The sequence below is a fragment of the Pipra filicauda genome, unplaced genomic scaffold, assembly GCF_003945595.2.
Source record: "Pipra filicauda isolate LSUMZ 115617 unplaced genomic scaffold, ASM394559v2 scaffold68_size4259465_pilon, whole genome shotgun sequence".
Taxonomy (NCBI): domain Eukaryota; kingdom Metazoa; phylum Chordata; class Aves; order Passeriformes; family Pipridae; genus Pipra; species Pipra filicauda.
Genome location: NW_024104853.1, coordinates 2,860,669 through 2,887,723, shown reverse-complemented (window position 1 = coordinate 2,887,723; position 27,055 = coordinate 2,860,669). Strand labels below are relative to the sequence as shown.

General features: G+C 40.2%; 1 protein-coding gene across 2 annotated transcripts in view; it reads left to right on the top strand.

Annotated features, from left to right (window-relative positions):
* The first annotated feature begins 13,023 nt into the window (after window positions 1-13,023).
* PPP2R3B (protein phosphatase 2 regulatory subunit B''beta) overlaps window positions 13,024-27,055 on the top strand; it is a 47,128-nt gene continuing 33,096 nt past the window's right edge. Inside the window, exons 1-2 of one of the 2 annotated variants that reach the window (XM_027726383.2) lie at window positions 13,024-13,196; window positions 14,609-15,060. In XM_027726383.2, coding sequence (XP_027582184.1) covers window positions 14,713-15,060 — 348 coding nt within the window. In that variant the 5' untranslated portion in view covers window positions 13,024-13,196; window positions 14,609-14,712. The other variant, XM_027726384.2, reaches the window with a different exon arrangement.

Genomic DNA, 27,055 nt, shown 5'->3' with positions numbered 1-27,055 from the left:
GCTAAACTGACAAATACAGAAACTGAATAAGAACTCCTGAGTCATCTCAAACTAATTTTGCAAATCACTGTGTAATTTACAGAGCACATTCATGAACTTGCTAAATTAGCATTCCAGGATATCACTGGAAATCTCCTTTTCTCTAACATTACTCTCAGCATTAGCTCAAATGCCTTTAACAAGAGGAAACCTACCCCGCAGACACAGGTGTACCGGCAGCAGAGACACCGGCCATGCAGCTGAGAACTGAGCAAGCTCAGCAGCTCTTCGCTAAAGCATAGCCTGGATGTGTAATTGTTAATGTGTCAGAGGGCAAGGTCTGGTTAATTTTATAAGTTCTCGGTATCTACACTGAAACAAATAAAGAGAATCATTAAAAAAAATAAGGATGGCATAACATGGTGCTACGGCATAACACCGCTATGCTTCTACAATTATTTTGAACATTTATCATTTAATATTATGAGTTAAGGAGGGAAAAGGTCAGAAATTGTTATCACAAACTGTCTTAGAGGGGAAACTGATTACAAACATTTGAGAATTGTTCTTTCCTAACAAGAGAATTTTATCCATGCAAATTATTGCAATTAGATATTCATTATCTCTCCCCACAACTGATGAACAAGTTAAAACTGCAATGGTTAAGGCTATGAAGAATTGGCCACTCCATTCTCATATGGACTCTTACTACCTCTTTATAACCGATTAAGAATGTTTTCTGATTTATACTTTAAAAAAAAGTTTAAACCGCTTGACAAATATTCCATTGTTCTTATACAGCTCAGTGCTGCCACTTGTTTGGAAAAATGAAAGGTAAGTTGAAAAATGCACCTTTTCTATTTTCATCTCTAATTGAATTCTCTCTTGACCCCCTTATTCCCCATGGCTGTATTTCAGGTTTTGATGATAAGAAAAAGAATTTTGTATTTGGATAATACAATTTTCTCACTTGCCTTCAGCGACCTTCAGCTCAATTTCCTCTCCCTAGAGACACTGTATATTATAGAATTGAATCAAAATCCTTATTCATAGAAAAAAAGTTCCAATTTAATCTGAATATTCAGCATTTTACACTGGTCAGGGTGATGGATGGCAAATTGAAATGCTTTTGGTTCAGGTAATCAAATGGTAGAATTCAGGCTTGTATTGAAAAAAATAATGAAGTCTATTCAATATTCTCATAAGGTGCAAAAAATGCACATTACCTGGTAGAACTGAGGCTTTTTCTTATTACCTAAAAAATAACATCTCCACTGCAAAAAGTATAGTAAAACATTAAGAATTTATGTAGGTTAGAACATGTGAAAAGCAGCCACCTTTGGGGGAAAATGCAGGCATCTTCCTAAGAATGCTCAAGCGAATGAGTACAAAACTGGGGGGAAAACACAACTATTCCCAGTATGTACCTGCAGTGTTCAATGGTGGCTTACTGAAGCCTTTCAATATGTTTTTAAATGCTTTTAGAGAAAGAAATACAGCCCTTTTAATCACTTCAAGTGGTTTGATATACTGAACTACTGTAATGCTTCATTTCCATCCCCAAAAGTTTTGTGAAGTAATGTCACCAGGTATCTCATTATTTCCCAAGGACTACCGATTTCATTTTGGAAAACCATCTTGCTACTTTTGAAGTTCAACTCCAAAACAACGACTGATTTGAACAACTTCAGCTTGGTACCACCCTATTGATGCAACTTGATTGGACATTTGGACTTGGACAAGATGCCTCCAGGAAAACAAGAGGATAATGATGTTGCATAAATATAGTTTGGTTTAAAAATTCCATCAATAGTTATTTTCTTTCCTTCTAGAGATGCATGGAGTTATGCTGTTTGGTTTCCAAGTACTCCATTCCAGTTATTTCTTTTCTTTTATCTGGCATATTTAAGCCACAAGGCATGCCAAATTGGCATCACTAGCATTTAATTATAAATGTAATTGCAGCAACCTAAATGTTAAGGCACTGTGTTAAACATGAGGTCCTAGACTGCCCCTACTGGTTGTACTACAGCTCGTGCAAACAGAGAAGCCTCCTCCATGTTTTTCTCTCTCACTCCACACAACGTGCACCTGGTGCCCAGGCGTTAGTTATCCAGGCCAGGAAGATGAGGGGAATTTCTGTTCAGAGGAACTTCCCCAAACCTGGCAGACATGAGGTGGCCTTCACAACTGGGGAAGAACGTTTTTCATCATTTTTCCTTCCTCCAGATCACAAGCAGCTCACAGGAACAGCACTCAAACTCGAGCTTCCTCTGTGGAAACAGAGAGCTCTGCACAATGCTGGACACACTCACAGGGCTTTTATTTTCCCTAAGTAACCTGTCACTGGAGTTTCCCATAACAGCATGTTCAGTTTCACAGCCACAGGGTAAAGATGGAGTGTGAAGCACATGGAAAAATCATGCACAGAAACTCTCAGGAGCAGGGTAAGTGCTCAGATTATCAAGGATAATAGCTACATTAAAAATACTTACAATTAGAAGCTCTTAATATTGAATTAACTCTTCCAAATTAAGAAACATTGGCAGGAAGTGGTGAATGCTAGCAAGAACAGTAACTTGTGATCCACAGCACAGTCATGGGAGAAGAGCTAGGGAGACACACAAATATATTCATTTCAGTTAAGTCCCAGATTAAAAAGAATAATAAAAATTGCATTTTTTCATTCCTAAATTCCTTGCAAAAGCAATTTAGGAACCAAACATTACATGCAATGCTGTATGGTATGAAGGTGGTTATGCAATGGAAGCCACTAAAAGCTACACCGATGAATACGAAAATAAAGCCCAATTACCATTCCCAGATCCTTCACCTCCTCAGGACTTGCAGGAATAGAAGTCATTAAAATGCAATATTTTATAGGTTAAAGTGAATCAAATATCAAATAGATACACAAAGTCTGGGGTGTTTTACATAATCAGAAACACAAAAATGAGCTTAAGATGTCATAGAACAGGATTTAAGGATGTCATTTTGAAGTAATTAAAGTAGAAGCTTGACCTCTGTCCTGAATAGGATGGGAAACAAGTGCATAGTTTTGATTAACCTATCAGCTGCATTTCAAGGTCTAGAACACTTAATGATATTTGCTACATGCGCTTATTTCTGCTGAGAGTTATTTGGAATTTCTTTTGTGAACAACTGTGTGGGAATATAAAAAGTATAAGACGCGTGACAGCAATTTGTGCAGCTCTGTACAAAAGAAAATTAGAAAAATATTTTAATTTTATTGAAAAGTTGCCTTCTGATCTTGATCCTTCCAGAAAAGCTCTTAGAACCAGTCCCTGTAGAAGGGCTAAGTATGGAGTTAGGACAGTAAAGGTATGTGAGGAGGTGCTCGAAAGCCAGAAATGGCAGCATTAAAATACTAATACAGGCTGGTTTCATTTTACCAGGGGGACTATTCCCAAAGGCCGTATTAGCCTGTGGGCACTAAGCCTCACAGGGGAACTTTCACAACCAAAGGATACCAACAGGCTCTTCTGGAGGCGGGTCAGATCAGGAACCGAGGTCCAACCCAGAGAAGCCTGCATCACCCAGATAAATTTAGCCCTTGTGAATGCTCCTCATACATCCAAATTATATCCTTTAGCTGCAATTATTTTCCCCAGGATCATGTGGAATATTATGCAAGCTTTGTCTTCTTCCAGCTTGCACTTTTCTCATTTCCATAATAGTCCAGTATTGGATCTATACCTTGGCAGTTGCTGGCTGCTGTCACATTCACTTCCCTTTTCAGCTAATAATATTAAAAGCTAAACATTAATTACAGGGACTATTTCTCTAACCTTGTCTCTGGGACAGAATATTTAGTTGGGAACAGTATAGTCTGTCACAGCTGCAGTCTATTTGATAAGTGCTTCTTAAAAGCCAGACTACTTGTCTGCTGGGAACCCTGTCTCACTGACAACTGGAGGAGCTGGGGGCTTTTAAAAGGAGCAACATGGCTCAAGGAAGCCATTTGTTAGCGCACCTCCAGTGCTTTCCTCAGAGCAATGGACAAACATCGTTTGTGCAAAATACTATGTCCCAGCATTCCAGGGGCGCTTGTTCTTCCTCTGTGGGCTCACCCCAGTGGGCGTGGAGGGGAGCAGACGTTCCCATGTTAGCTGGCACACCACATGTGAGCTGCTGATACGCTGTGCCTTGTTCACTGCAAATGTACGCCAGCTTGGGTAGCAGTTTAATAAAGCAGCTGAAGCTAATGCCATTTTTTGGCACCACATGAAAGAGTTTGTTGCAGGGTCACATATATGCATATAAGGGGTCATGTACCAGCAAATTTTCAGGAAATAGTAGACATGCATATTATTAGACTGAATTGCTGTCTGGCTCCAACATCTAAAATATGTAACCAACCAGCTCTTATCCTAAGTCTCAGCATTCTGATGCACTCAAATCAGAAAAACATGTAGGTTTTTTGTGTCTTAAAAGAAGTTTCTAAAGTAGGAAAAGAATACAGAAATACTTGAAGAACAATAATGCTGAATTAGTGCCACTACTGACACAATATTTAGATTAATAAACACATTTCAAAATCCAAGATTGCTTCTAAAATCTTGATTTTAAAGAAATTAATCTGAGGTTCATATATATATTTTTAATTAGGATTTTTAAGCCATTAATTTTGTATTTCCAATACTTTCTTTGCAACTACAAGGGCTCTTTTTAATATACACATTTAATGGAAGATAACATTATTTCATAATCATAAGACTCTGGAGCTTTATAAGAAAAAACACTAAATCTTATTAAACCTGTGATAAAATTACTGGTGTTGGCAATCTTGCAAACATATGCCTAGAGCTGCACAGTGTTTTCCTCCTCTAACTACTGTAACTAAAATGACTTTAATGAGAGCAAAAGAATGTGGCTCTGTCTGCCCAGAATATTTTGGAATTTTCACTTTTCCCTAATGAAAATGAAAACAAATACTTTTTTTTTTTTTTCTGTAAGCTTTTATGGACATCTGAACTGACTTTTGTAATGAAGAAGGATTAAGCAAACTCAGGAAAATTATAAATGTGGTTTGTATTAGTGTCCTAATTAGCTCATAAATTTAGAAATAGTTAATCTTTTAGTTTTGCTGAATGAAAATAGCAGTCAAATTGCAGATCAGATCTTGTAACTGGAGTAACGCAGTGGTGAATGAAACCCCCCAGAGCATAGATGTCTGATCCCATACCATTATGAAAAATGGAAATCTTGCTACTGGCTTTGAAGAGCACAAGGTGAATTTAACCAAAGTTGAAAATATTACTCAAGTAGCCAGATACTTAGCAGATAATAATAAAAAAATGTGATTTATTAGGTGTGTGCTTCTCATTGTGTTGCAATCCAAAGATTAACTATATTAATTATTTTTAGTTCAGTGAGCTAATTATAGCAGTGGCAGCTAGCATAATTCTGTGGTTTACTGCAGTTTCCATCTAACGTATGTATGTACACAGACATTCTAAAACCATGCCCTAGAAATATACATGTTATTACAGAAGCAGTTGTGGGTACCAAGTGATAAAAATATACTTGTCCATTACATGATTTCCATTTCTTTAGAACTGCAAAAACAGAAAAGGAGTTGTAGTGGGTTGACCCTGGCCAGATGCCAGGTACCCACTAAAGCCACTCTCTCAATCTCCCTCTGCAACTGGAAAGAGGAGAGAAAAAAAAAACTAGCAAAGGATTCATGAGTTAAGAGCTGGGAGAGGTCAGTTACTGATTACCCTCACGGGCAAAACAGACTCAAAGTGGGGATAGTACTTAAATTCATTACTAACAGGATAAGAGCAAAAGAGTGAGAAATTAAAAACCTTCCCCCCACCCCTCCTTCCTTCCATGTTTTCCCTTTTGTCCCCCAGCGGTGCAGGGAGATGAGGAATGGGGTTATGGTCAGTTGTTGTTTCTGCCACTGCTCAGGGAGAGGAGTCCTTTCCCACTCCCGTGGGATCCCTCTCATGGGAGACAGTCCTTGATGGACCTCTCCAGCGTGAGTCCATCCCTCGGGCAACAGTTTTTCTCAAACTGCTGTCCTGTGGGTCACTTCTCCATGGGGTGCAGTCCTTCATGAATGAGCTGTAGTGGTGTGGGTCCCCTGCAGGGGCCACAAGTCCTACCTGGCAGAAACCTGCTCCAGCGTGGGCTTCCCTCTCCACTGGCTGCATGTCCCCGGCAGGACCCTGCTCCATCTTGGGCCTCCCACGGGGTCACAGCCACCTTCATGCGTCCACCTGCTCCAGCATGGGTTCCTCCATGGGCTGCAGGTGGGTCTCTGCACCCTGATGGTCCTCCATGGGCTGTAGGGGCACAGCTGCTCCACCATGGTCTGCACCACGGGCTCCAGGAGCCTCAGGTCCGGCGCCTGGAGCACCCCCTGCCCCTCCTTCTGCACTGACCTTGGTGTCTGCATTGTTGTTTCCATGTTCTCACTTCGCTCTTCCCTGGCTGGAATTCTTTCTGTTCTTAAATATGTTATCACAGAGGCATTACTATTACTCCTGATTGTCTTGGCCTTGGCCAGTGGAAGGAAGCCTGTCCTGGAGCTGGCTGGCATTGGCTCCACAGGACAGGGGAAGCTTCCAGCAGCTTCTAACAGAAGCCACCCCTGTAGCCCACCCGCCCCCCCGCTACCAAAACCCAGCCACAGAAATCCACTATAGGAGTACAGGCACTGTGTTTTACACTGCCCCCTCAATAATCTAATGAAGACTGCTCTGATGAAACATAGAGAAAAGTTGATTCTATCCCAAAACAAGTTTAGGTCTCAGTTCTTCTGGCTGGGTCCTAGCCAGGTGATGGAGGTGAAAGAGCCAAGTACCTGGCATGGTAGCAGACAAGTAGCTGGCAGACATTGCAGGATGCTGCATACAATAGCTCAGAGTCTCCTCTCCCCTTTAATGATTGCACCAGGACGAGGTTGGAAGAGAACTGGGCTCAGTAACACTCAACATGGAGAATGAATGGACTCCCATTCTCACACCCCATAAACATCCTCATGCACACCTTGTTAAACATCACCCCAGAGACTGCATTTGAAGCAGTTTTTCATAAACTCCATGTGACCTGGATACAATGCTAGATAAAACCATTGGATAAAATACAGCACTTGAAGTATGTGAACCTGGGATTAGAAGATCAGGGTGACTTAATGCGGAACCAGCCTTCACATCTGGACTGCTTTTAAACATTGCCCAGTCCAAGGCCCCTGTGGGAGAAAAACCAACACACCGATAGTAATTCAGTAAAATGTACCAGAACTGTTCATTGCTAGCCCTGCAGTGATATGCAGCAGGAATTAATCTAAAAACACGATGGCAAACAACTGCTAAACCAATTTTGTTCTTTGCCTTCTAGTGCACCTGCTCTTACAGCATCTACATTTTATACTCTCTTTTTTTTTCCTTGCAGAGATGTAAATGTTCCCACATTAAGCAACTGCTCCCATAAAGAGATAGCCAGTGACAAGGCATTAGAATCTAATTACACGGTGTGTGTGATGAGGAAACAAAATGTGTCTTCAAGTACAGAATGTTTAAATGCCTCTACTCATGACACAAGCTGGCAAGTTAAAAAGCATTGTGTAATTTTATCTCTGATTTGCTCTTAAAGAGTTGTACATCAGCAAGATAATAACCAGATCCTATACTGCTGCAGTATTCCACCTCAAGGTGGTGGAAGACAGAGAAAATTCAAGCCTAAAGTCTCAATATCATGCTCTTCGGAGAGCTTTGCTGGCTGCCAAACATGTGCACCAAGTCAGCATTGCTGACATTTTTTTGTCTGCATATGATGCTACTTCTGGAGGCCATATGACCTGTAGTTCACCATCCTACCTCTATTTTTGGTAAGCTGCTGCAAGAAAGGATGGAGTGGCCTGGTTAGCTGGTATGGATGCATAGCTTAAGGCTTTCCCAGTTATTACCATTTTCTTAGCCTTTCCTTTCAGTTTAAATGAGACAGCGTAAGGCACCCGATGTCCTCTCCATGCTCCCCCAAAATTAGTACCAGGACTAGGAATTTTTGTTTGAGTGACAGTATCCCAGACTTTATCTTTCACTTAGTGGAAAGAAACATTGACACTCTCCTGAGTGAAGTCTCTCTGACTGCATACCATAAGCAGGTTTAGAAGGAACATCACCTTGGCAGCATAACCTCAATGAGCTCTTCTGGCCAAAATTTTCAATAACAGCAACTTAAATAAAAGTGACTGGTTTGCCAGAGACATTCAGCACACTTGCTTCCTACTAAGTTAGCACACTGGGAAATCAGGACAGTTATTTTAGTGCTTATATATAGGTTAGAACCAGATTTCAGATGCCTAAATTTGAAAGTTGTGAAATGTGTCAGCAAAAGCATTATAAACACATTACAAAAGCAAAAGCCTGACCAAAAGGCAACAGTTTAAAGAGGTACTGTAGTTCTCTTCCCTACATGACAGGTTGTCATGATTTAACCCCAGTCAGCAGCCAAGCCCCACTCAGGCAACTTGCTCACTCCCCCACCAGCGGGATCGGGGAGAGAATCGGAGGGTAAAAGTGAGAAAACTCACGGGCTGAGACAAAGACAGCTTAACAGGAAAAGCAAAAGCTGTGCACACAAGCAAAACAAAACAAGGAATTAATTCACTGCTTTCATGGACAGGCAGGTGTTCAGCCATCTCCAGGAGAGCAGACCCCCATAACAGTGACTTGGGAAGACAAATGCCATCACTCCAAACATCCCCACCTTCCTCCTTCTTCCCCCCACTGAGCATGATGTCATATAGTATTGGATATCCCTTTGGTCAGTTGGGGTCAGCTGTCCCAGCTCCCACTTTCCTGTGCACACCCAGTCTGCTCACCAGAGTGGCAGTATGGAAGGCAGAAAAGGCCTTGGCTCTGTGTTAGCACCGCTCAGTAATAACAAAAACATCTCTATATTATCAACCTTGTGTTCAGCACAAATCCAAAACACAGCCACATACCAGCCACTGTGAAGAAAAATAAGTCTACCCCAGAGAAAACCAGCACAAAGGCATATGAAAAGCTCTAGAATAAGGACTCATAAAGATCCTGCAGTGAACTGCATTTTGATCTCAGGCTTGTGTTCCACTTCAACCTCCCACTCTGTTGAGTTATGACAACTCTGCTTTTGAGACCAGATGAGACTAAATCTAACACAGGTATGTGAAAGTAAATATAATACCCCAAACACATTATTCTATCTAACTTTAGACTTCTAAAATGTGGTTGTGTATACCTCAGATACTAATTGAGATTCCTGTTAAATAGTGGAGAGGAACAGAACTTTTAAATCATGTTACTTCTGACCTAAGTTACATGTCTACCTCAGGATAACATTAATCAGGCCTTAGAAATGCTGTTTTACTCCCACTAGTACAGAGGGTGTGGAGACGCCTCTTTAATACCCATATGTCCAAGTTGTAGAGACCCAAGGTTATCAGGGAAGAAGCCCAGCCTTCACTGCAAAATGCTGATTAGGAACAGAAATATTCCCTATGAACAGCACACAGTTACAAATAAAGGCAAAGGGGGACCTTGATATATAGCCAGGAGTGCATACTGGCAGTACTGCTAATCACCTTCAGAGACAAGACCAGTAAAATAAAGCCAGAAACAAGCCGTATGCAACAGAGACAACAAGATCTAGAAGCTCATGTGGCTCTTCAGCTTCTCCATGAGGATTAGTAGCTCCACACACTGTACAGGGGGAAGTACCGTGCTACAAGGATATACTAGTGTGGGTGTACTAACTCCACTGCACTGTGTTGTTAGGCCCAAGCACTCCTGTCGTTAATTGGCATGAGCTATATCAATACACCACTCTCTTGCACTTGTTAAACAAGTGCCTTACCTAAAGTGTAGTGTGTGTCTTTTACAACAATGCTAAGTGTAACCCCATCACTAACCTTTCAGGTATCAGTTGGATATTGCACACTCAGTACTTTATTATTCAATATTTATTCAGGGGATTTTTAAAGGAGCCCATCCTTAAACCAGGTAGATACATTTCACATAAAATGTAAGACACTAGAGCAGATTTTTGTTTTCCCTACATTGAAAGCAACATAGAAAGGTACAGTTTCTGTACTGACTATGCCAGCAAGAACATGGAAATAGTGGTCAAAAAGGAATTTCAAGTTTAAATTCTCAGTGGAAGATCTGAACAAAGAGGTCCAACTTTAGTACTTCTCCATTTTTGGCCAAGCCTGGACTCCTCTATCTCTATAAACACACATCCCTAGCAGTGAATACACTGCTGAGTAGACCTAATTCATTCAGAGACACATTCAAAATATCCGTGTGAATTGCCAGTATTGGTATAACCTGGTGAGGATGCCCAAAGTGTCTTCTGTTTAACAGAAGGCATGGAATTGATTCCTCTCTCATACCAATGTTAATCATGACAAACTCTAATAAAGTCAGAATTAGAATTGCTTTGAATATACACTAACATGCATGAGAGAACACTGTGACTGTGTATATCTCTCATAGGTTTTTTTTTCTTTTCTTTTTTCTTATTTCTCATGTTCCTCTGAGAGATCTCATTGACAGTTTCAACAAAGGGCATCATCTCTACACAGATGATATCCAACTCTACAACTCTGTCAAGTCACTCTCTGATCCACTTCTTGCCACCTGTCTTCAACGTGTCAATCAACAGATGGCTACACCATCACTAAGGAACGCTTCAAAGGCATTCAAAATGTTTTAAAAGCACTCTTTGTTCCATGTCTGTTGCTCTGCTATCAGTCTTCTTAATTCAGCCTTCAGTTCTCAGCCAAAAATCTTGCTACTGTCCATAACACGGGGTTTTCTTTTCCTCTGCTTTAAAGCTAGTTCCATAATATTTACAGATTTATCCCTACTTTGACATCTGCTTCCTCTGTGTTATGTTGAATGTTTTACTCCAGCTTAAAGTTATGCTGTTTTGTCCACTTGAGCTTTCCAAAAACATACTTTCCAGCTTCACCAACCAATGGGCAGGAAACAGAGTACTGCTCTACTTCAAAAAGTGGAGACTCTCTCAAGAACTTCCACCACTCTACAGGTTTCCTGGAATGCAGCGTCTCATTTAAGACTTGTGAAAATATATTTCAGTGTCTACAGCAGTAAGTCAAAGTTCTCTGGTACACTTACAAGAGTTATACTGCTTTTTGCCAGATGACTCTGTTTCTACAAAAATGTAATTCTGCTACTATCAAAACATAATTGTGTTGGACTGTTCTGGATTTCTCTCACAGCATCTCATCTTTTGTTTCTCCTCAGCCCTTCATCTCTGTGCCCTCTGTCCAAGCTTCCAGACATGAGAAAGCAAGCTCATTCCTTCACTTACATAATCTATTTTAATCTTGTCTGCATTTTTAAGCCTTCCCTTCAAACCACTGTAACATGCAACTGGTATCATCTTTGGTACAGCCTCAGTTGCACAGTAGTAACATTCTCAGGATTTGTGATAATAACCTGTCAGAAATCTGGAGTGTCTCTCACAGTAAAGGAAGTGGCAGAATGGTAAAATGGATAAAAATGAGCAAATGAGCAAAACCACAAGAGCAAAATTCAGTGTAGTGGAAGTAGGGATCTGATGTAAAAACATGGATGACATGCTGAAGTACAAAAAACCAAGGAAAAGAACTATATGGGGCAAGGCTCAGCTATCTAAGACCCCACTGACAAGTGTACCTAGGAAGCCTCACAGAGGTATCCCCGAAGGCTGGCAGCCACAAATTTCCAGTATATATTTTCCAGTGCAAAAAAAGGCTGCAAACAGATTGGCACAGATGGTTCACTTAATAAGGGGATTATTCTTTTTTTTGTTACTGCCTCCACTTCTCCTTTCATCCTATCATTTGCAATCCCATAACACTAGCACTAATCACAGCAATTGTGTAGAACGGGCATTTACTGTTCTCCTTTTAACAGCATTTAACAGCTGGAACAGCTCACACACTTTCACAGAATCACAGAATGGGTAAGTTTGGAAGGGACCACAGTGGGTCATCTGATCCAACCTCCCGGGGGATCCAAGCAGGATCATCCCACAGCACATTGCACAGGATTGCATCCAGACAGTTCTTGAGTATCTCCAGTGCGGGAAATTCCACAACTTCTCTGGGCAATCTATTCCAGTGCTCAGTCACCTGCACAGTAAAGTAGTTCTTCCTCATATGCAGGCAGAATTTCCTGTGCATCAGTTTCTTGCTGTTTGTTCTTGTCCTATTGCTTGGCACCACTGAGAAGAGCCCGGCTCCATCCTCTTGGCACCCTCCCTTCAGATACTTACACACCTTAATCATGTCCCCTCTCATTCATCTCTTCTCAAGGCTGAGCAGGCCCAGCTCCCTCAGCCTCTCATTAGACAGATGCTCCAGTCCACTTATCCTCTTTGTCACCTTCCACTGCACCTGCTCCAGGAGTTCCATGTCTCTCTGAGGAGCCCAAAACTGGACACAGCACTCTTGATCCGGCCTCCCCAGGCCTGAGCAGAGGGGAACAACTCCCATGACCTGCTCTTCCTAATGCACTCCAAGGACACACTGCTGGCTCACGGACAGCTCATTGTCCACCAGCACCCCACACAGTGTGATTCTTGGGGATGGTCCTCTGCAGGGCTAGAAGTTGGACTCGATGATCCTTGTGGGTTCCTTCCAACTCAGCATATTCTGTGATTCTTCAGAGCCACTTTCCAGCAGGTCAGCCCCCAGCCTGTACAGGTGCCCGGGGCTACTCATCCCCAGGTGCAGGACACAGCATTTGCCTTTGTTGAATTTCAGACAGTTCTTCTCTGCCCATCTCTCCAACCTCTCGAGGTCCCTCTGGAGGGCTGCACAGCCCTCTGGGGTATTGGCCACTCGCCCCAGCTTTGTGTCGTCAGCGAACTCGCTGACGAGGCATCTGCCTCCCCATCACTTTGCCAGCTCCTTTCAAAAAACCAGCCAGTGGGGAGCAGCCTGTGAGCTGCCGCAGCTCTGAGACACCGAGACCCTGTCTCAGCTCTAAGCTCGGCACAGGGGGCGGCGGTGCCGCCGCTTGACACAGGCGGGGCGGTCCCACCGCCCCCCCCGGCCCGTCACCATGGCGACCGCCGCCGCGTCCTGCGGGGCGGAAGGGCCGCCCTCTCGCGAGACGCCGGGGCCGGGCCGGAAGGAGGCGCGTGTTTGAAGGCGGCGGCGGGAGGGGCGGCGGCGGAGCTGGGTAGGGGTGAGTGTCTGTTTTTCGGGACGCTCCTGCGGCGGCGGAGCTGGGTAGAGGTGAGCGTCTGTCTTTCGGGACACTCCTGCGGCGCGGAGCCACGTCCCCCCTGAGCTGCTGCTAGGGGCAGGTGCCGGCCCGAGGGACCGAGCGTGTGGCGGCGGCGGTGGCGGCGGTGGTTCCCCGCTCCCGGGGCGGCGCCGGGCTGGCCCTTCCCCAGAGCCGTTTCCTCACACGTCGATGGTGCTTGGGGCTGGCCGGGCACAGCCGCGGGTGCCGTGAAGGTGTTGGTCTGACAAAAAGGTAGCGAAACGACGTGACCTTCAGGTTCAGAGACGGAGTAACTAAACTGCTGAGTGGCGACAGTTTAAGTGATGCGGTGTTTTAGGGCTTCCAGTTCTGCCACAGGATGAGGATGAGCATTGGTTTTTAATAGTATTGTTCGTTTGCTAGATGTTATTCATTTCCAAATTGAGGTGCTTATTTTAAGGCTTCTTCAGCAAAGTATTGACATATAGAATCATAGAATAGAATAATTTAGGTTGGAAGAGACCTCTAAGGTCATTGAGCCCAACCATACATCTTTGCTGCCTTATGCATATAGATCAAATACTGACAAAGGCTTTTTAAAAAAAACCACAAAAACAAACATGAGGAAGCATAGTTTTTGTTTAAACTGTACCAGATCTCGATAGTAACTTGGTTCTGTTAGCGTTTCATTCCAGTCCTCTATCTCTCTCTAAAAAGCAATATGCATTCTGTTTGTTTCAGTTGAGTAGCTGAACTTGAAATCATACTATCCCAATTCTTGAGTCACATTGAGTTTTGCATTGGTTTTGAAAAACTGTAAAAATGGATGTCAAACATCAGTTTTTAAAATATTGAATGATTCTGTGATACCAAGCTTTGGGTATTCAGCTGGGCATCATGTGGGGGGATTGCAATATTTTAAGTCAGTAGCACAGACCTCTGAATGAAAATTGAACCTTCAGTCTTAGTTCTAAACCTCTTGACTGAAAGACTTGCTTCTTAAATCTTTCTTGTTCTATCATCAAGGCTTTGCATTAGACTACTTAGACATTTAGTTCTTAGCGTGTGCAAGTCAAGTCTTATTCATCATAATACATTGAGGTTTAGCACATTATTAGAGGATATTTGTTAGATATCTCTTGAGAAAGTCCAAGTGCAGTGTCTTTTTGTCCAGTCTCCATCATTTAAACAACATGCTTCTAAAAGAAGTTATCTATTATTTAGAAGAAATTATTGGAATTGAATCTGACTGATTAATGGGTAACACTTATAAAGTGTTGCTGAAGTCACGTATTAGAATGTAACTCTCAACTCCTGGTGGTATCTTGAGGGAATAAATATCAACACTTGGTTAAAACTGTAAGATTTAATAATCATATTTTTCTTAACAGGAACCATGAAGTCTGTGAAACACTAGAAGTCAAGTGGAATGTTTAGATGATTGTCAAATCTTTACTTTGAATTTGAACCAAGAAAACAAGGAAACTGGTAGAAAATGTCACCTGGGAAAATTTTGCAACCTGCAATGAAGATGAAGGTAGATGAACTCTTTTTGTGCTGGTTGAGTCAGCCTGCAACTCAGTCGACAATAAAGGACTGCTTGAGAAGAGTCAAGAATGAGGAGAAAACAGAGATTGGTAATGCAGATTCAGGAAACAGTAAAAATGAGAGGTTCACTAATAAAAATTCCAATTCCAAGCAGTCCATATTAGGAGATACCAGATTGCCTTTAATGTCCTTCAGTCCTCCTCAGCTTTCTACTACTCTTCCATTGGCAACTCCAGCTACCTCAAGGAGCATTTCTAATGTTAGAGCAACACGTCAATCCTCAAGAACAAAAGTAGTAAGTTTGTTTCTTACTTATTAGACTTATTTGTTTAAATGGAACTGCATTTTGTGTTTGTGGTTTTGGTAAATTATGCAAGTAAGTAGTTTCCCCTCAGGAGGTATCTGGAGTGGAGAGAAGCAGCAGCACTGAACATAAAATTTCAATATTTGTGTGTCATTAGTTTTAACAGTTGGTGGCCTACACTTCCAAAAGATTGTCTTGGCTCCTTGCAGTCTAACTGTGGACAAATGTAAGTCCTCATGTTTGTGCTCCTTTTATAACATACTGCCTTGACTGCAAATATTCCTTTGTCTAATGATACCAGGCACTATTGTTAGTACAAGACTCAAATTTGGCCACACTGAATCTGCATATTAACAAAGTAATTGTTTTGGTACTGCATGGTACACTCAGTGCTTCCTTTCTAATGAGGTCTTCATTTATAACAGACAATACCCTCTGTGCAAGAATGACAACCCTGCCCCCAACCTGAAATACTCTTCTTAAACTTGCAGTTCAGTTCAATCTAGTTTCTGGCTCTTTTCATAAATACTAAAAAAAAATGGATAGAAAATTATGTGGTGTTTGACAAAATTAAGCATTGCTAATGTATGATCTGCCTTCGTAGGATCACAGAATTATAGAATGATTTGGACTGGAAGGCACCTTCAAGAGCATCTAGTTTCAGTCCCCCTGCTGAGCAGGGATACCTTCCACTAGAGCAGGTTGCACAAAGCCCATCCAGCGTGGCCTTGAACACTGCTGGGGATGGGGCATCCACAACTTCTCTGGGCAACCTGTTCCAGTGCCTCGCCACCCTCACAGTAAAGAATTTGAAGATTTTCTTCCTAATATGTAATCTAAACCTACTCTTTCAGTTTAAGTCATTTAAATCCTTGTCTTGTCTCTACATGCCCTTGTAAAGAGTCCCTCCCCAGCTCTCTTGTCAGCCCCCTTTAGGTACTGGAAGGTGCTATAAGTTCTCCTCAGGGCCTTCTCCAGGCTGAAAATCCCAACTCTCTCAGCCTGTCTCCATAGGCAGGGTGCTCCAGCCCTGTGATCATCTTCATGGCCCTCCTCTGGACTTGCTCCAGCAGGTTCACATCCTTCTTACAGTGGGGACCCCAGACCTGGACGCAGCACTCCGGGTGGGGTCTCAGCAGAGCAGAGTAGACAGGCAGAATCACCTCCCTTGACCTGCTGGCCACGCTGCTTTTGATGCAGCCCGGGATACCATTGGCTTTCTGGGCTGTGAGCACATGTTACTGTGTCATGTTGAGCTTTTCATCCACCAGCACCCCCAAATCCTCCACCTCAGGGCTGCTTTCAATCCATTCTCCACCCTGCCTGTATTTGTGCTTGGGATTTTGCTGACCCAGGCAGGACCTTGCACTTGGCCTTGTTGAACTTCATGAGGTTCGTGAGGACTTCGAAGAGTTGTTAAGAAGCATGCTGTTTGTGCTATGGGACTATAAATTCATATCTTTTAATAATACTGGGAAATTGTAAGAGGTCATCACTCCCAATTACTCTACATACTTTGGTATCTAACTCATTACACTGGCCAAACCTGCTGTCCCAGGGAAGCCTGCTCAGGTTGGTGAGGGTAGAGAGAACAGAGCTGAGGTTGTCTAAGAGTATTGGTTATTTTTTGTTTGTTGTCAATGTGCCTTGAGTGTGTATACTTACCTAGCTTGACAACTTTAAGTCCCCACTTCTTAGCTTCAAAACATCACACTTCCAGTCTAGTGTTTGTTTAGATTGGTTTTTCAATAATATGGACCTCTATTTATGTGTAATTACCAGCCAGACAACAAGCCATGACAATTGATTTACTTATTTTTTTATGTTCACACCATTATGTTTTAGTGCACATTTCACCTTCATTTCTAGGGAAATGCAGAAAGTCAGCAGATGCTCAGTTTATTGTATTAGATAAAAGCAAGCAAAGGAAGAGTTGCCATTAAAACCCACTGTTACTTGATGTACTTGATTGCTAATTTGTGTAGTGTAACTTCTCTTCACGTGTCTTGGTTGATTACTTGAAGAAGATCCCATAAAGAGGAACTAGAAGAGATTAATGAAGAGTAACATTCTTTACTTAATTGGAATTGTTTATATAGTGCTGAGAGAAAACCTGGAGGGTTAAGTTTTTGATTGCTTGAAGAAGGTTGGGCAGGGGGAATTTCCAAGCAGTAAGAAATTTATTTATGGCTTTATTATTCAGCTGAACTGAAGCTTAATCCAAAAGTTTCTTAATCTTTAAGTGTAAATTGCATTTGCAGCTGACATCAGATCTTAATTACCACCAAGAGTTGCATAATTGCATGTGTACACCATGACTGTGTTTTCTCACAGAAAGCAAAATGTACCCTATTTCCTGTAAACTACCCACTGCAGTGTCAAAACTAATGCATCTGGTTTTGTACACTTAATTATGTTTCAGAGATCAAATCACAAATGGTTTTACCTACCTCATATGAGTTTAAGTAAGTTTGAGGCCCTCATCTCACTTCTAGAAATGCAAGAAACTGTTTCAGATAGGTTTTTTAAAAAGAAAGCTTGTACTGTAGATCCAGTAATACAGATTTAAATTCTAAATAGCAGTCCTAGAAAGTGGTAAAAGTTAATGTGCTTAGCTCTGTGTGCCCAACAGTGATATTGGGAAAGAGCTTTTACATCCAGCCATAAAGAGCTGGAAAATTATTTCTTTTAGGACTATATAAATCAACTTAAGCATCTTATTAAACTTTTTCTTACTGTACACTGGAATTCTCATAAAACATCATACAAGCAGTAAACTCATTTTGGCATGATATGTTTTCAGTGTCAGTGAGCTGAATCACTGCATTTGATTATGGGTAAGGTTCCTGTATTCCTTTTCATGTGTCTTAAAATGTTCTTGCAACTTTTTTGAAGGACACCAAACAATAAAACTGATAACAGAAAACTGCCATGCTCAGGTTATTACCAGGTAGTAAATATGAATGGGTAGGAAAACATTTTCATACTACAGGTTTCTGCACTTATTAGAAAAACATGTTTTTCGGAATGGGAAGCATTCTCAGAAGACCAGTCTTGAATCTAACTAGATATTTAATCTTTGACACTTTAAACAGTAGCGTATGAGCAAAATAAGTTGATGTGCTGATGGCTACCATTAAGCACTATTAAAAGCACTGTAGCTGTCAGTTATTATATTCAAGGAGATCTTTCTTTTTTTAAGAAGTTAGTTTGTAATTGAAGTCTGAGGGTTATATTTTTATCCAAAATTCAGAAGTTGCCATGTGTTTTGCTGAAACACTTATGTCTTGTCAGAGGAGAATTTGCCATCTTTCAAGATAGTTTAAGCCCTCCACTAATTAGCAAGTCTAAAGTACTTTCTCCAGTAATAAAAGAATTTACAAGATCTTTATATTAAAGATGAACAAAAAACTCAAGTGCTTCAAACAGGAATTTTTTCATCTGAACAGGCTACTTAAAACCATATTCAGAGTAAACTATTGGCTTAAGCCACATGCACATTTTGTAATCTAGACAGAACTCTACCATGAAAATCTATCTTATAGTGTGTTTTAGTGCAAGTGAAAACAAAACAGTGTTGGGTTAGGATTTTAGTTTTTCCTTCAGAGGAGGTGCTTTGCACTACTTGCATGGTTGCCATTCACAGTGGGGTTGGTGTCTGACTGTACCCATTGTACCAACACTGTACTTGCAAAGTTCGGGTCACTTTTCTTATGTGATGTGAAGTGCTTGCTAGCACTTTGTGTTCTGCAAGCAGTCCCGTGCTAAATCTTAAAATAACAGAAAATCAGAGACATAGAAAAATTTCAACATTCAAGTCTTGAATATTTTCTGAGTATATTGTTGAAGAAAGGAAATTCTAGAACTGTAACTTTCCAGCTTGAAGAATAGCTGTTGTAGGTTTCTTCTAACCCTCGTCACTACTGTACATGGATTTAACAGTGTTTCTGGTGCCCTAGATTATATTAAACATATGGGGTGTACACAATTGTACACTATTCATCACATTGTCACAAATGCCAGTCCTCAAGGCCTAAAAAGTGCCATAGGCAAGATGTTTAATCCTAACCAGCTGGTGTACAAGGCATCTGGGGAAACAATTCACAGAATTCCCTATGGGCATTTTGTGGGGTGGTGGTGCAGAGAGAATGTGATACGATGTGAAGTGCTTGAAAGTTATTTTCCATTTCTCTGCAGGGTCAACCTTTGATATAAAGGTACTTCTTGGAATGGTTTCCCTATATTCTTTGCTCGATAAGCATATGTTCACACTTGATATCCTGTGACAATTAAAGCTTATTGCCTCATATTTCTGTACTTGTAATTTTTTTTTTTTTACTATTGTAATATATTGCTGCATAGCTTTTTTCATCAATAACATTCTTGCCAAATTTTTGTTAACAGTTACTCGATTTAAATGATGTAGTACTGCTAGGATCCATTTTAGTTTAAAGGGGGACTAGAATTAAACCTTTTAACATTGACCAAAGTTTGAGTATAACACCACTAAAAGAGTTGCTTTTTGAAACAAATAGTTCTGAGGGCTTGAGTTAAAGTGTAACTAGGCTTGTACCTGCATCCATCAGACCAGTGGTGCACTATGCCTGTCTTCTGCAAGTGTGCTGGCAGTGTCTTTGGGGACTACCTTCTATTAGCATGGGGAGAAACAATGTTCATAAAACATGCCAGAAAAATAAGAGAAATGACAGTGTTTGAATCCTGTACCCTGCTCAAGTAGTTGTTAAGCTTTGATGTTGGCCTTCACATGTCCAGCGTCTGGTCTTATTTGGTGTCTGCATCTGAATTGCTGCCATGTATGCCTTAATACTAGGAGCAATACTAACTACCGAGCCTGGGTTATGTAAACTGTATTAGCACTGCACTGCACACCAGATTACGCTGTGCAGGACCGAGTGTGGTCTAAAACATATGCTCCCTAAATCTATATTATGCAAAGATAGTGTTACTAGTGCCATGTCCCATCACTAAGTGAGGGAGGGTGGTGGACTTGGCTTTCAACTCGAGCCCGTGACTTAAAGGGAGACTGTAAATAACCTGATATCAAACTGATGTACTTTTACAGTGATAACAGTGTACTATGACAGATGTCAGCACTAGTGTGTTCACAATAAAGCTCCTTCTATGGTGCCAATAAAGCAAGGGCAGCCAAAAGTTCATATTAAAGTCTAGAAGAGTGCAGCTATAGGTGTTCCTATAAAATCATTATTAGTTTCAAGTGTAGTGAAATAAGAGTAGTCAGCACAAGCAGTGCTGGTAGTATGTTGTGTTAATCTTCTTAAGCTTTGCTGTACTGAGTAGCTTGGAATAGAAGAACCATTATACCGATTAGAGAACTATCTGTTCTTTTTATTTATAATTGAGAAACTTAATGTTATTCACTGTTGTAGCTTTTTGATAGTGCTCCTTATTCTATCTACATCTTGTACCCTGGGATATAAATGTTACTTTTCTTAGCAGTTATATTAATTCTGTTGTGCTTTGTTAGAAGAAATAGTGAACTGTTCAAGTGGCAGTTGCACTTGAAAGTATCTGTCCTACTGTAAACTCATATTTCTTATATGCTGCATCCAGTCTTAGGAGTTTTTGGCATGTCTAGTGCTGAAAAATGGAATTCAGAATTATGTGTGGCTTTCTTGAAATTTGAAGTTCCCCTGAATCCTGTCACGGGACAAATTCAAATATTTGGATGAAATTTATTAATCATAGTCACTCCTTTTGAGTAACTAACTCTTATATAGCTTTGAACGTTTTTTGTTTGTTTTTAAGATCGGTACTTAATTGCAGTTGCTTCTCTGTCTGGTCTTTCAAAACATATAAGCTTAATTTTAGCTTTACATCAGCCATTTAAACAGTTTATTCTTTTAACTGGTGTTCAATCTGGGAGGAAATTAGATATTGATATAGAGGAGATAGCTTTCTCTTTTTTCCTTCAGTGATGCTTGAGAACCCATCTTATATTTTTGAGAACTTTTCCATATGCCCTACACTTACTCTGTCAGCAAGAAATACACTTGAGACCAAAACCATATATGGACTTCCTTCAGTACAAAAGTATAAATGCAGCTCATCCAGTGTACTGGTTTGTCCACTGATTGACCTAGTCAATGACTGCACAGAATTTTTCAGCAAGCCATGTTGTGAGAAAAATCTACAAAATGCCAGTGGTAGTATCATATGGCCAAGTCTTGGGAGATTTAGAGGCTTTGCACACACAACTGTGTTAAAGTTGCCTAACTGTCATTGGAGTCGTTGCATTGATTTGAGGAAATACCAGTTAAGCATGCTCACTGTTTTTTGCAGTCAACAACAAAGGTTACTAAATTTAGTGGTTTAACAGTGGCATAATGTGTAAATAACTCCTTTGTGTTGGGCTGTGTGGTGTTCTTGTCTTCAAGTTAACCACATGGTACCAATGTCTTGGTAGATAAGATCAGTTTGTATTCTGCAAATGACAGATACAACTAAAAATGGGTCTATAGAAACCTAACCAGTAACTAAGAAATGTTTTTAAAAGTGTTTTCCAATACTTCATCTTAGATGTGCCCCTTTTGCATAGCAATCACCATTCCATGTAAAAAATAGCTAGAAACTATAGAGCCACCCAAGTAATATTTCTAGACCACAGGTACTTGCAGGGTGCTTGTGCTGTTGAGATATGTGTTTAATTAACCTTGTGCATACTGTTTAGCTTCATTCATATGGAATTAGCCTTACGTATTTGTTCTATGTAGATCTAACTAGTAACTTTGGCTGATTTCAGGCAAGTGAGATGAGCTGGAAGTCTACAAGGAGATTTTCACAACATTTGTAAAAATCTATATGCTGGGGAAAACCTCATGAGTGGATGCTGAGGCAATCCTTGCAAAATATCTGTACAACAGAGTTATAAATGTGTTCACCGTGAACAAGGTTCAATTTGACCTTAACAAAATAAGGTTTGTAGAACTTGTGAAACTTCATTTGTTTTTTTAATTTGGCAGAACCAGGAGAACAGTTTCTAAGCAGTTTTATCCATTTAGAAGCTAGGTTTATATTGATAAAAAATAAATAATCTTCTAAATTTTATAAACATATCTGCTAGATATGATCATCACTGATGTATTGTAAATAACCATCCTTGTGGCATACTTCACTAAGAAATAAGACAAACTATTTGAAATTATGCACTATTGAAAACAACTAATGATGAAACTAGATTATTCTTCCATCTACTAATAGTCTTCATGAATAGTCATCATATACAGCAAATACTTTGTCTTGTGTTGTAACTTCAGATTTTAAACAAAAGATTGCTAGTTTTGTGCTCTTAATTGCTTTTAATGCACTAAAAACACCACTTAAAATTTTGAGTACCTGCTTGTTTATCAAGTGGCAAATTTAGGCTTAGTATTATTTTAGAAAGATTTTCTAGAAAAAAATATTTAGACTTCACATAAAGACCTAAAGTAGTGGAGATTGGAGAAAAGTCAGTAGTACTGTTTCTGTTCTGGCAATGTATTTGTGGTGTTATACCTCTGTAAGATGTCTTATTCCCTGGGTCTTTTTTCTTCCTGCGTAATGGTTGCTCCTTTAGTTATACTGAAAGATAAAGTTCACTTGGTTAACAGTGACCTGCTTCTTTGCTCTGCCTTCTTTCTTTGCTTTGTCCTTTGCTTGCAAGTTTGTAAGTGCTTAACTTTTCACTTAGCACTGTAGAAATCAGTATAGTTTCTGTCACCTCCATTTCCTGAATCAGCAATGATATCATACTGATACAACACAGTAGTGTTAGATCAAGAGTATGTCTTCTTAGAAATTGATAGAAATATCAGAAATCCTGGTTTTGATTGGTAAATTAACAATTTGTGAATTTACTGACAGACTTGTAGAACAAAGTCTGTGTGTTAAACTTCCCAATTTGTTTGTTTTGCTTTAAGATCCTTGGGGAGGGAAATCTCAAGCAAAAGCATAAGCAAGAAGCTGTCCTGCAGCTGTCACTGACTCAAAAATATTGTCTTGTGATTTCAGGGACTAAATTACATGTTGTGTTAGCCTGTGATGCTGGATTTAAAGTAGTGGTTGTACTTTCATACACCAATCATTCTAGTTTGGGAAATGATGTTTTTGAAAGGATTAATTGAAAATTCAGTTACTGTCAAAATTATGGAAGTACTGAACAGCTGGTGCAAAGTTGAAATAAGTTGCTGGACAATCATAAAACATTGTCATTCATGTTCTTTATACTAGATTAGTCTGTCCATTTCTAAATTAAGGTGACAAAAGTTAAATAATAGCAATGTAGAAATTACTAATTATCCATAACGGCCAGTGTGACTTTGAAAAGTTGTAAAATATGTATCATTAGACTCCGTAGTAAAAGCTTCTGTCACCTGTAGGAATATCTCAGTGGCATTCTGAATCAGCCTGAACTGATTCTTCATTTCAACCTATTCTGCTATTCAGAGGCTTACATCGGTAAAGTTACAGGTGTATATACTGTTGGCTGTAGCTTCCTCTGTGGATAGTCTCTGTAGCATCACAGTTCATCTAAAATATAAAACCTCAGCATCTTATTAGAGCAGGTGTGACTTTAATTTGTGTAATCCATACTAGATTTTTTTGCTTATGTCTTTCTCTCTAGTCGCCACCTCAGCAGCATCAATTTGGGTGATCCTGGTTTTCATGATCGGATGAATAGGGTCATCTGAAGATCATGAATAATAAATAGGCTCCACCTGTAGAACTATTCCAGCAATCTGTTTCTGTTAAAATTCAGTTTATGCTGTACACAAATAAAATGTAAACTGATAATGTTTTTTAAGATGGCTGTGGCAGGATGGTCCACCCTGAACAGACCTAAAATCCAATAATGCGTACTATGCAAACCGTCATGCAGGCCATCATGCAAGCTGTCATGCAAGTTCAGCTGCTGGCACCAGGGTGCTGTCTTGGTGTTAAATTATGCTAAGACCATCCTGGTTCACCAGACTTCGAATATATATACTTTTTTGCAAACAAGATGTGACAGATAAGCTAGTCTGTGAGCGTGTAAGTCTGTGACTACCAGTCCATCACTTCATAACTATAAAAGCCCAGTCCAACTTCCATATAGCAGATTTTTCAACATACTTCCTTGAAGTGTGGAGCTTCTCTCGTGAAGCAGGGACACCTCTTCATGGTTATTCCCCAGGGGTTAAGAGAAAGGGAGAGTTCTGCCCACTATCTCGTGTGGTGAGTTATATCAATCTCTACTTAATAATTATTTCTTTTGCTAGCTTCAATACAATTACTTTAATATAATTGCTTTGTTACAGTGCACTATATTACTTTGTTATATAATACTCTACTAGTAGATTTTTAGCTTTTGCACTGTGTAGTAAATACTTCTGATTAAGATCTTTCATCTGTTCACCTGTTTGTTAATTTGTCATAATAAATTATTTATTTATATAAATATATCTGTTTTGCCAACATTAAAACCTGCGGGACAAAGTGGTTTGATCATACCTCTGTAATTCCTTTAAATTTAAGCTTCTAACACAGTCTGAGGCTAAGGTAGGATTCAGCCGCACTTAAACCCTTCCCTGAGAAGGAGTTTAGAAAGTAAGGGAGTCCTTTCTGCACCTTGAGACTTACCAGCAAGGCTTTGCTTTTTAAAACTTTGTCTAAGCCTTCCACTCTCCAGTGACAACGGCAGAGAATTGTTCAGAAAGGTATATAAACCATTCATTTACTGTCAGGCTCAGGTTTTATAACATCTGGTGTTGATGCTTGCTGAAGTTAGTCAGCAATCTAAAAAGGCCCATGCTATGTCTTTGGAGTCCAGGCTGTGTAATCATAGCAAGGTGACATGTATCTTATCTTACAATCTGATAACAACCCATGGCGTGGTGTTCATACATGGCATTCTTTTGGTAATGTGCAGAGAATCTGATCAGCCCGTCCTTCCCAGCCTGCCGGCATGGCTACACATCTGACATCTAACTGCTGTCTTTTTATTCACTGTCTTGCCTTGTAAGAACTCTGGATTCTCCCAGCCTGCCTGGAAAGAACTTACAGGCATTGCACTGTCTAATTCAAGAGTACTGGAAAATGTAGATAATCATTAGAGAAGATGTGCACATGCAAGACTTCCTGTTCTAAGGGGGAGGCATTGCATCCTCCAAGAAAAACAATGTACCATCTAGGCCCAGATTCCCATGAACTTCTTTCGAAGGCAAAAGCATCCGTTTCTTCCTATGAAGGTAGATTTCTTAACTGCACAGAGTCAACATCTAGCAGTTCATCAGTGTTGCATGTCATACTCAAAACACTGTCCATAACTTTAAAGCAATCAGTTTGCATAGCCGGTAGCTGAGTATGAGCACAATACCTTGATTCCTTCTGTTATCTATACATGGTAGACATATCTCCCTTGGGTTTTGTCAGTGTACTGCTGAAAAGGTGGGACTCTCATCCAAAGGAGATTTAGGGACGGATAGTTATACTTTGTTATTCTGTTCAGCTCACAAGTGCATTTTCCTCTTGTTCTCCACTCATGCAAAGCAGTTAGAAATGGGAAGTTGCTAGCAAGAAGTTAGTTCCAGGATCTTTTAGTACATAAAAGGCCAGGTATGGAACTATCTGGTTTAGAAGTAATTCTTGATAATATTTAATAATGGTGATAGTCTAGTCACAATGTTTTGTGAGGGGGAAAAAAGAACCCAGCATTTCAGGGGGGTTTTTTTGTTGGGTGATTCTTTTGGGTATTTTTTTGTTTTGGTTGGTTGGTTTTGGGGTTTTTTACTTGTTTCCTTAGTCTAGCAAAGAATTGCTTCTTTTATTTGTCTGTCTTCTAGTATATTTATGTAATTTTTCTTTGTATTTCCTGCCTCATAGTACCTGTGTTTTAGCAAGCATCCTTGGCTCATTGACTTGCTGTATATCTTCCTGAACTGTTTATTTTCACTAGTAGTACTTTTTTTCCACTTTAAACCTCTGAAATATATCTTTAGTACTAAGTCATGCTCTTTCATCTTTTTTCTATATTGAGAAAGGTGCTATCTTGCCTTAGTTATCTTCTCTTAAACTGCTGTGTTCTGCCCCTTACTAATCAGTTATTTTGGAAAGGGTTACACAGTTGCATAATAACCCTTTACACTGACTGTTGTGGAGATAGTTCTCTTTCCACAGCTGACCTAGGAGTCACTCTTACTTTCTGCAGCATCCCAGGCTAAGGGACTCTATTTGGTTCTATGCTGTTGCCATTGGGTTTGGCCATTCAGCCTTATTTAAACTGCCTCCTAATGACAGACTTTCTGTCATTTTGGTTCATATGTTACTGGGTTGAAGACTGGACCCCAGTAACTATAGGTTTTGTATGGCTGAATACATCTTATTAGATATTTAAATTATTTTCTTGGGGGCTTCCTGTAATGTTGGGATGCTTTTTTTCCAAAGACTTGAGGTCACTTCCCTGTAGTGTCTTAAGACTTTAAATATACAGTTGGCGTATGCTTCTGACAAGAAATTCTGTTTCTGTAGGCAAATACTTGAGGTTTCTTAAGGTATTCTTCAAGTTTCTATTTCCTCTACATTACCCAAAATATTGTGCTGTTTGTGTTGTGTTACTCTTGTGTGTGTTCAGATCTCTGTTAAAGTGGTAAACTCTTTAGCCACAGTCCCTTGAGTCAGATCCATTCATAGTGTATATCTTTAGCTTTGGAAGGAAGCTCCGAGCATGCATCTTCCCCTCTGTTTGTTTATCTAGCTAATAATAAGCTGCCAGGATACTTAAACAGCTTCATGGCTGGCATCCAGCCCTTTACCCAGTAAAGGATCTTGCTTTGGCTTTCACTGGAGAGAATTCAGATTTAGAATAAATGTAACACAATACTTGAACACTCCCAGTTCAATCTGGATGGGAGCTGGCTTTCCCTTTTTCCTATGGCTAATTCATGACTGAAAAGGTTAAAACAGAGATCTTACAAGATTCTTGGCCATATTG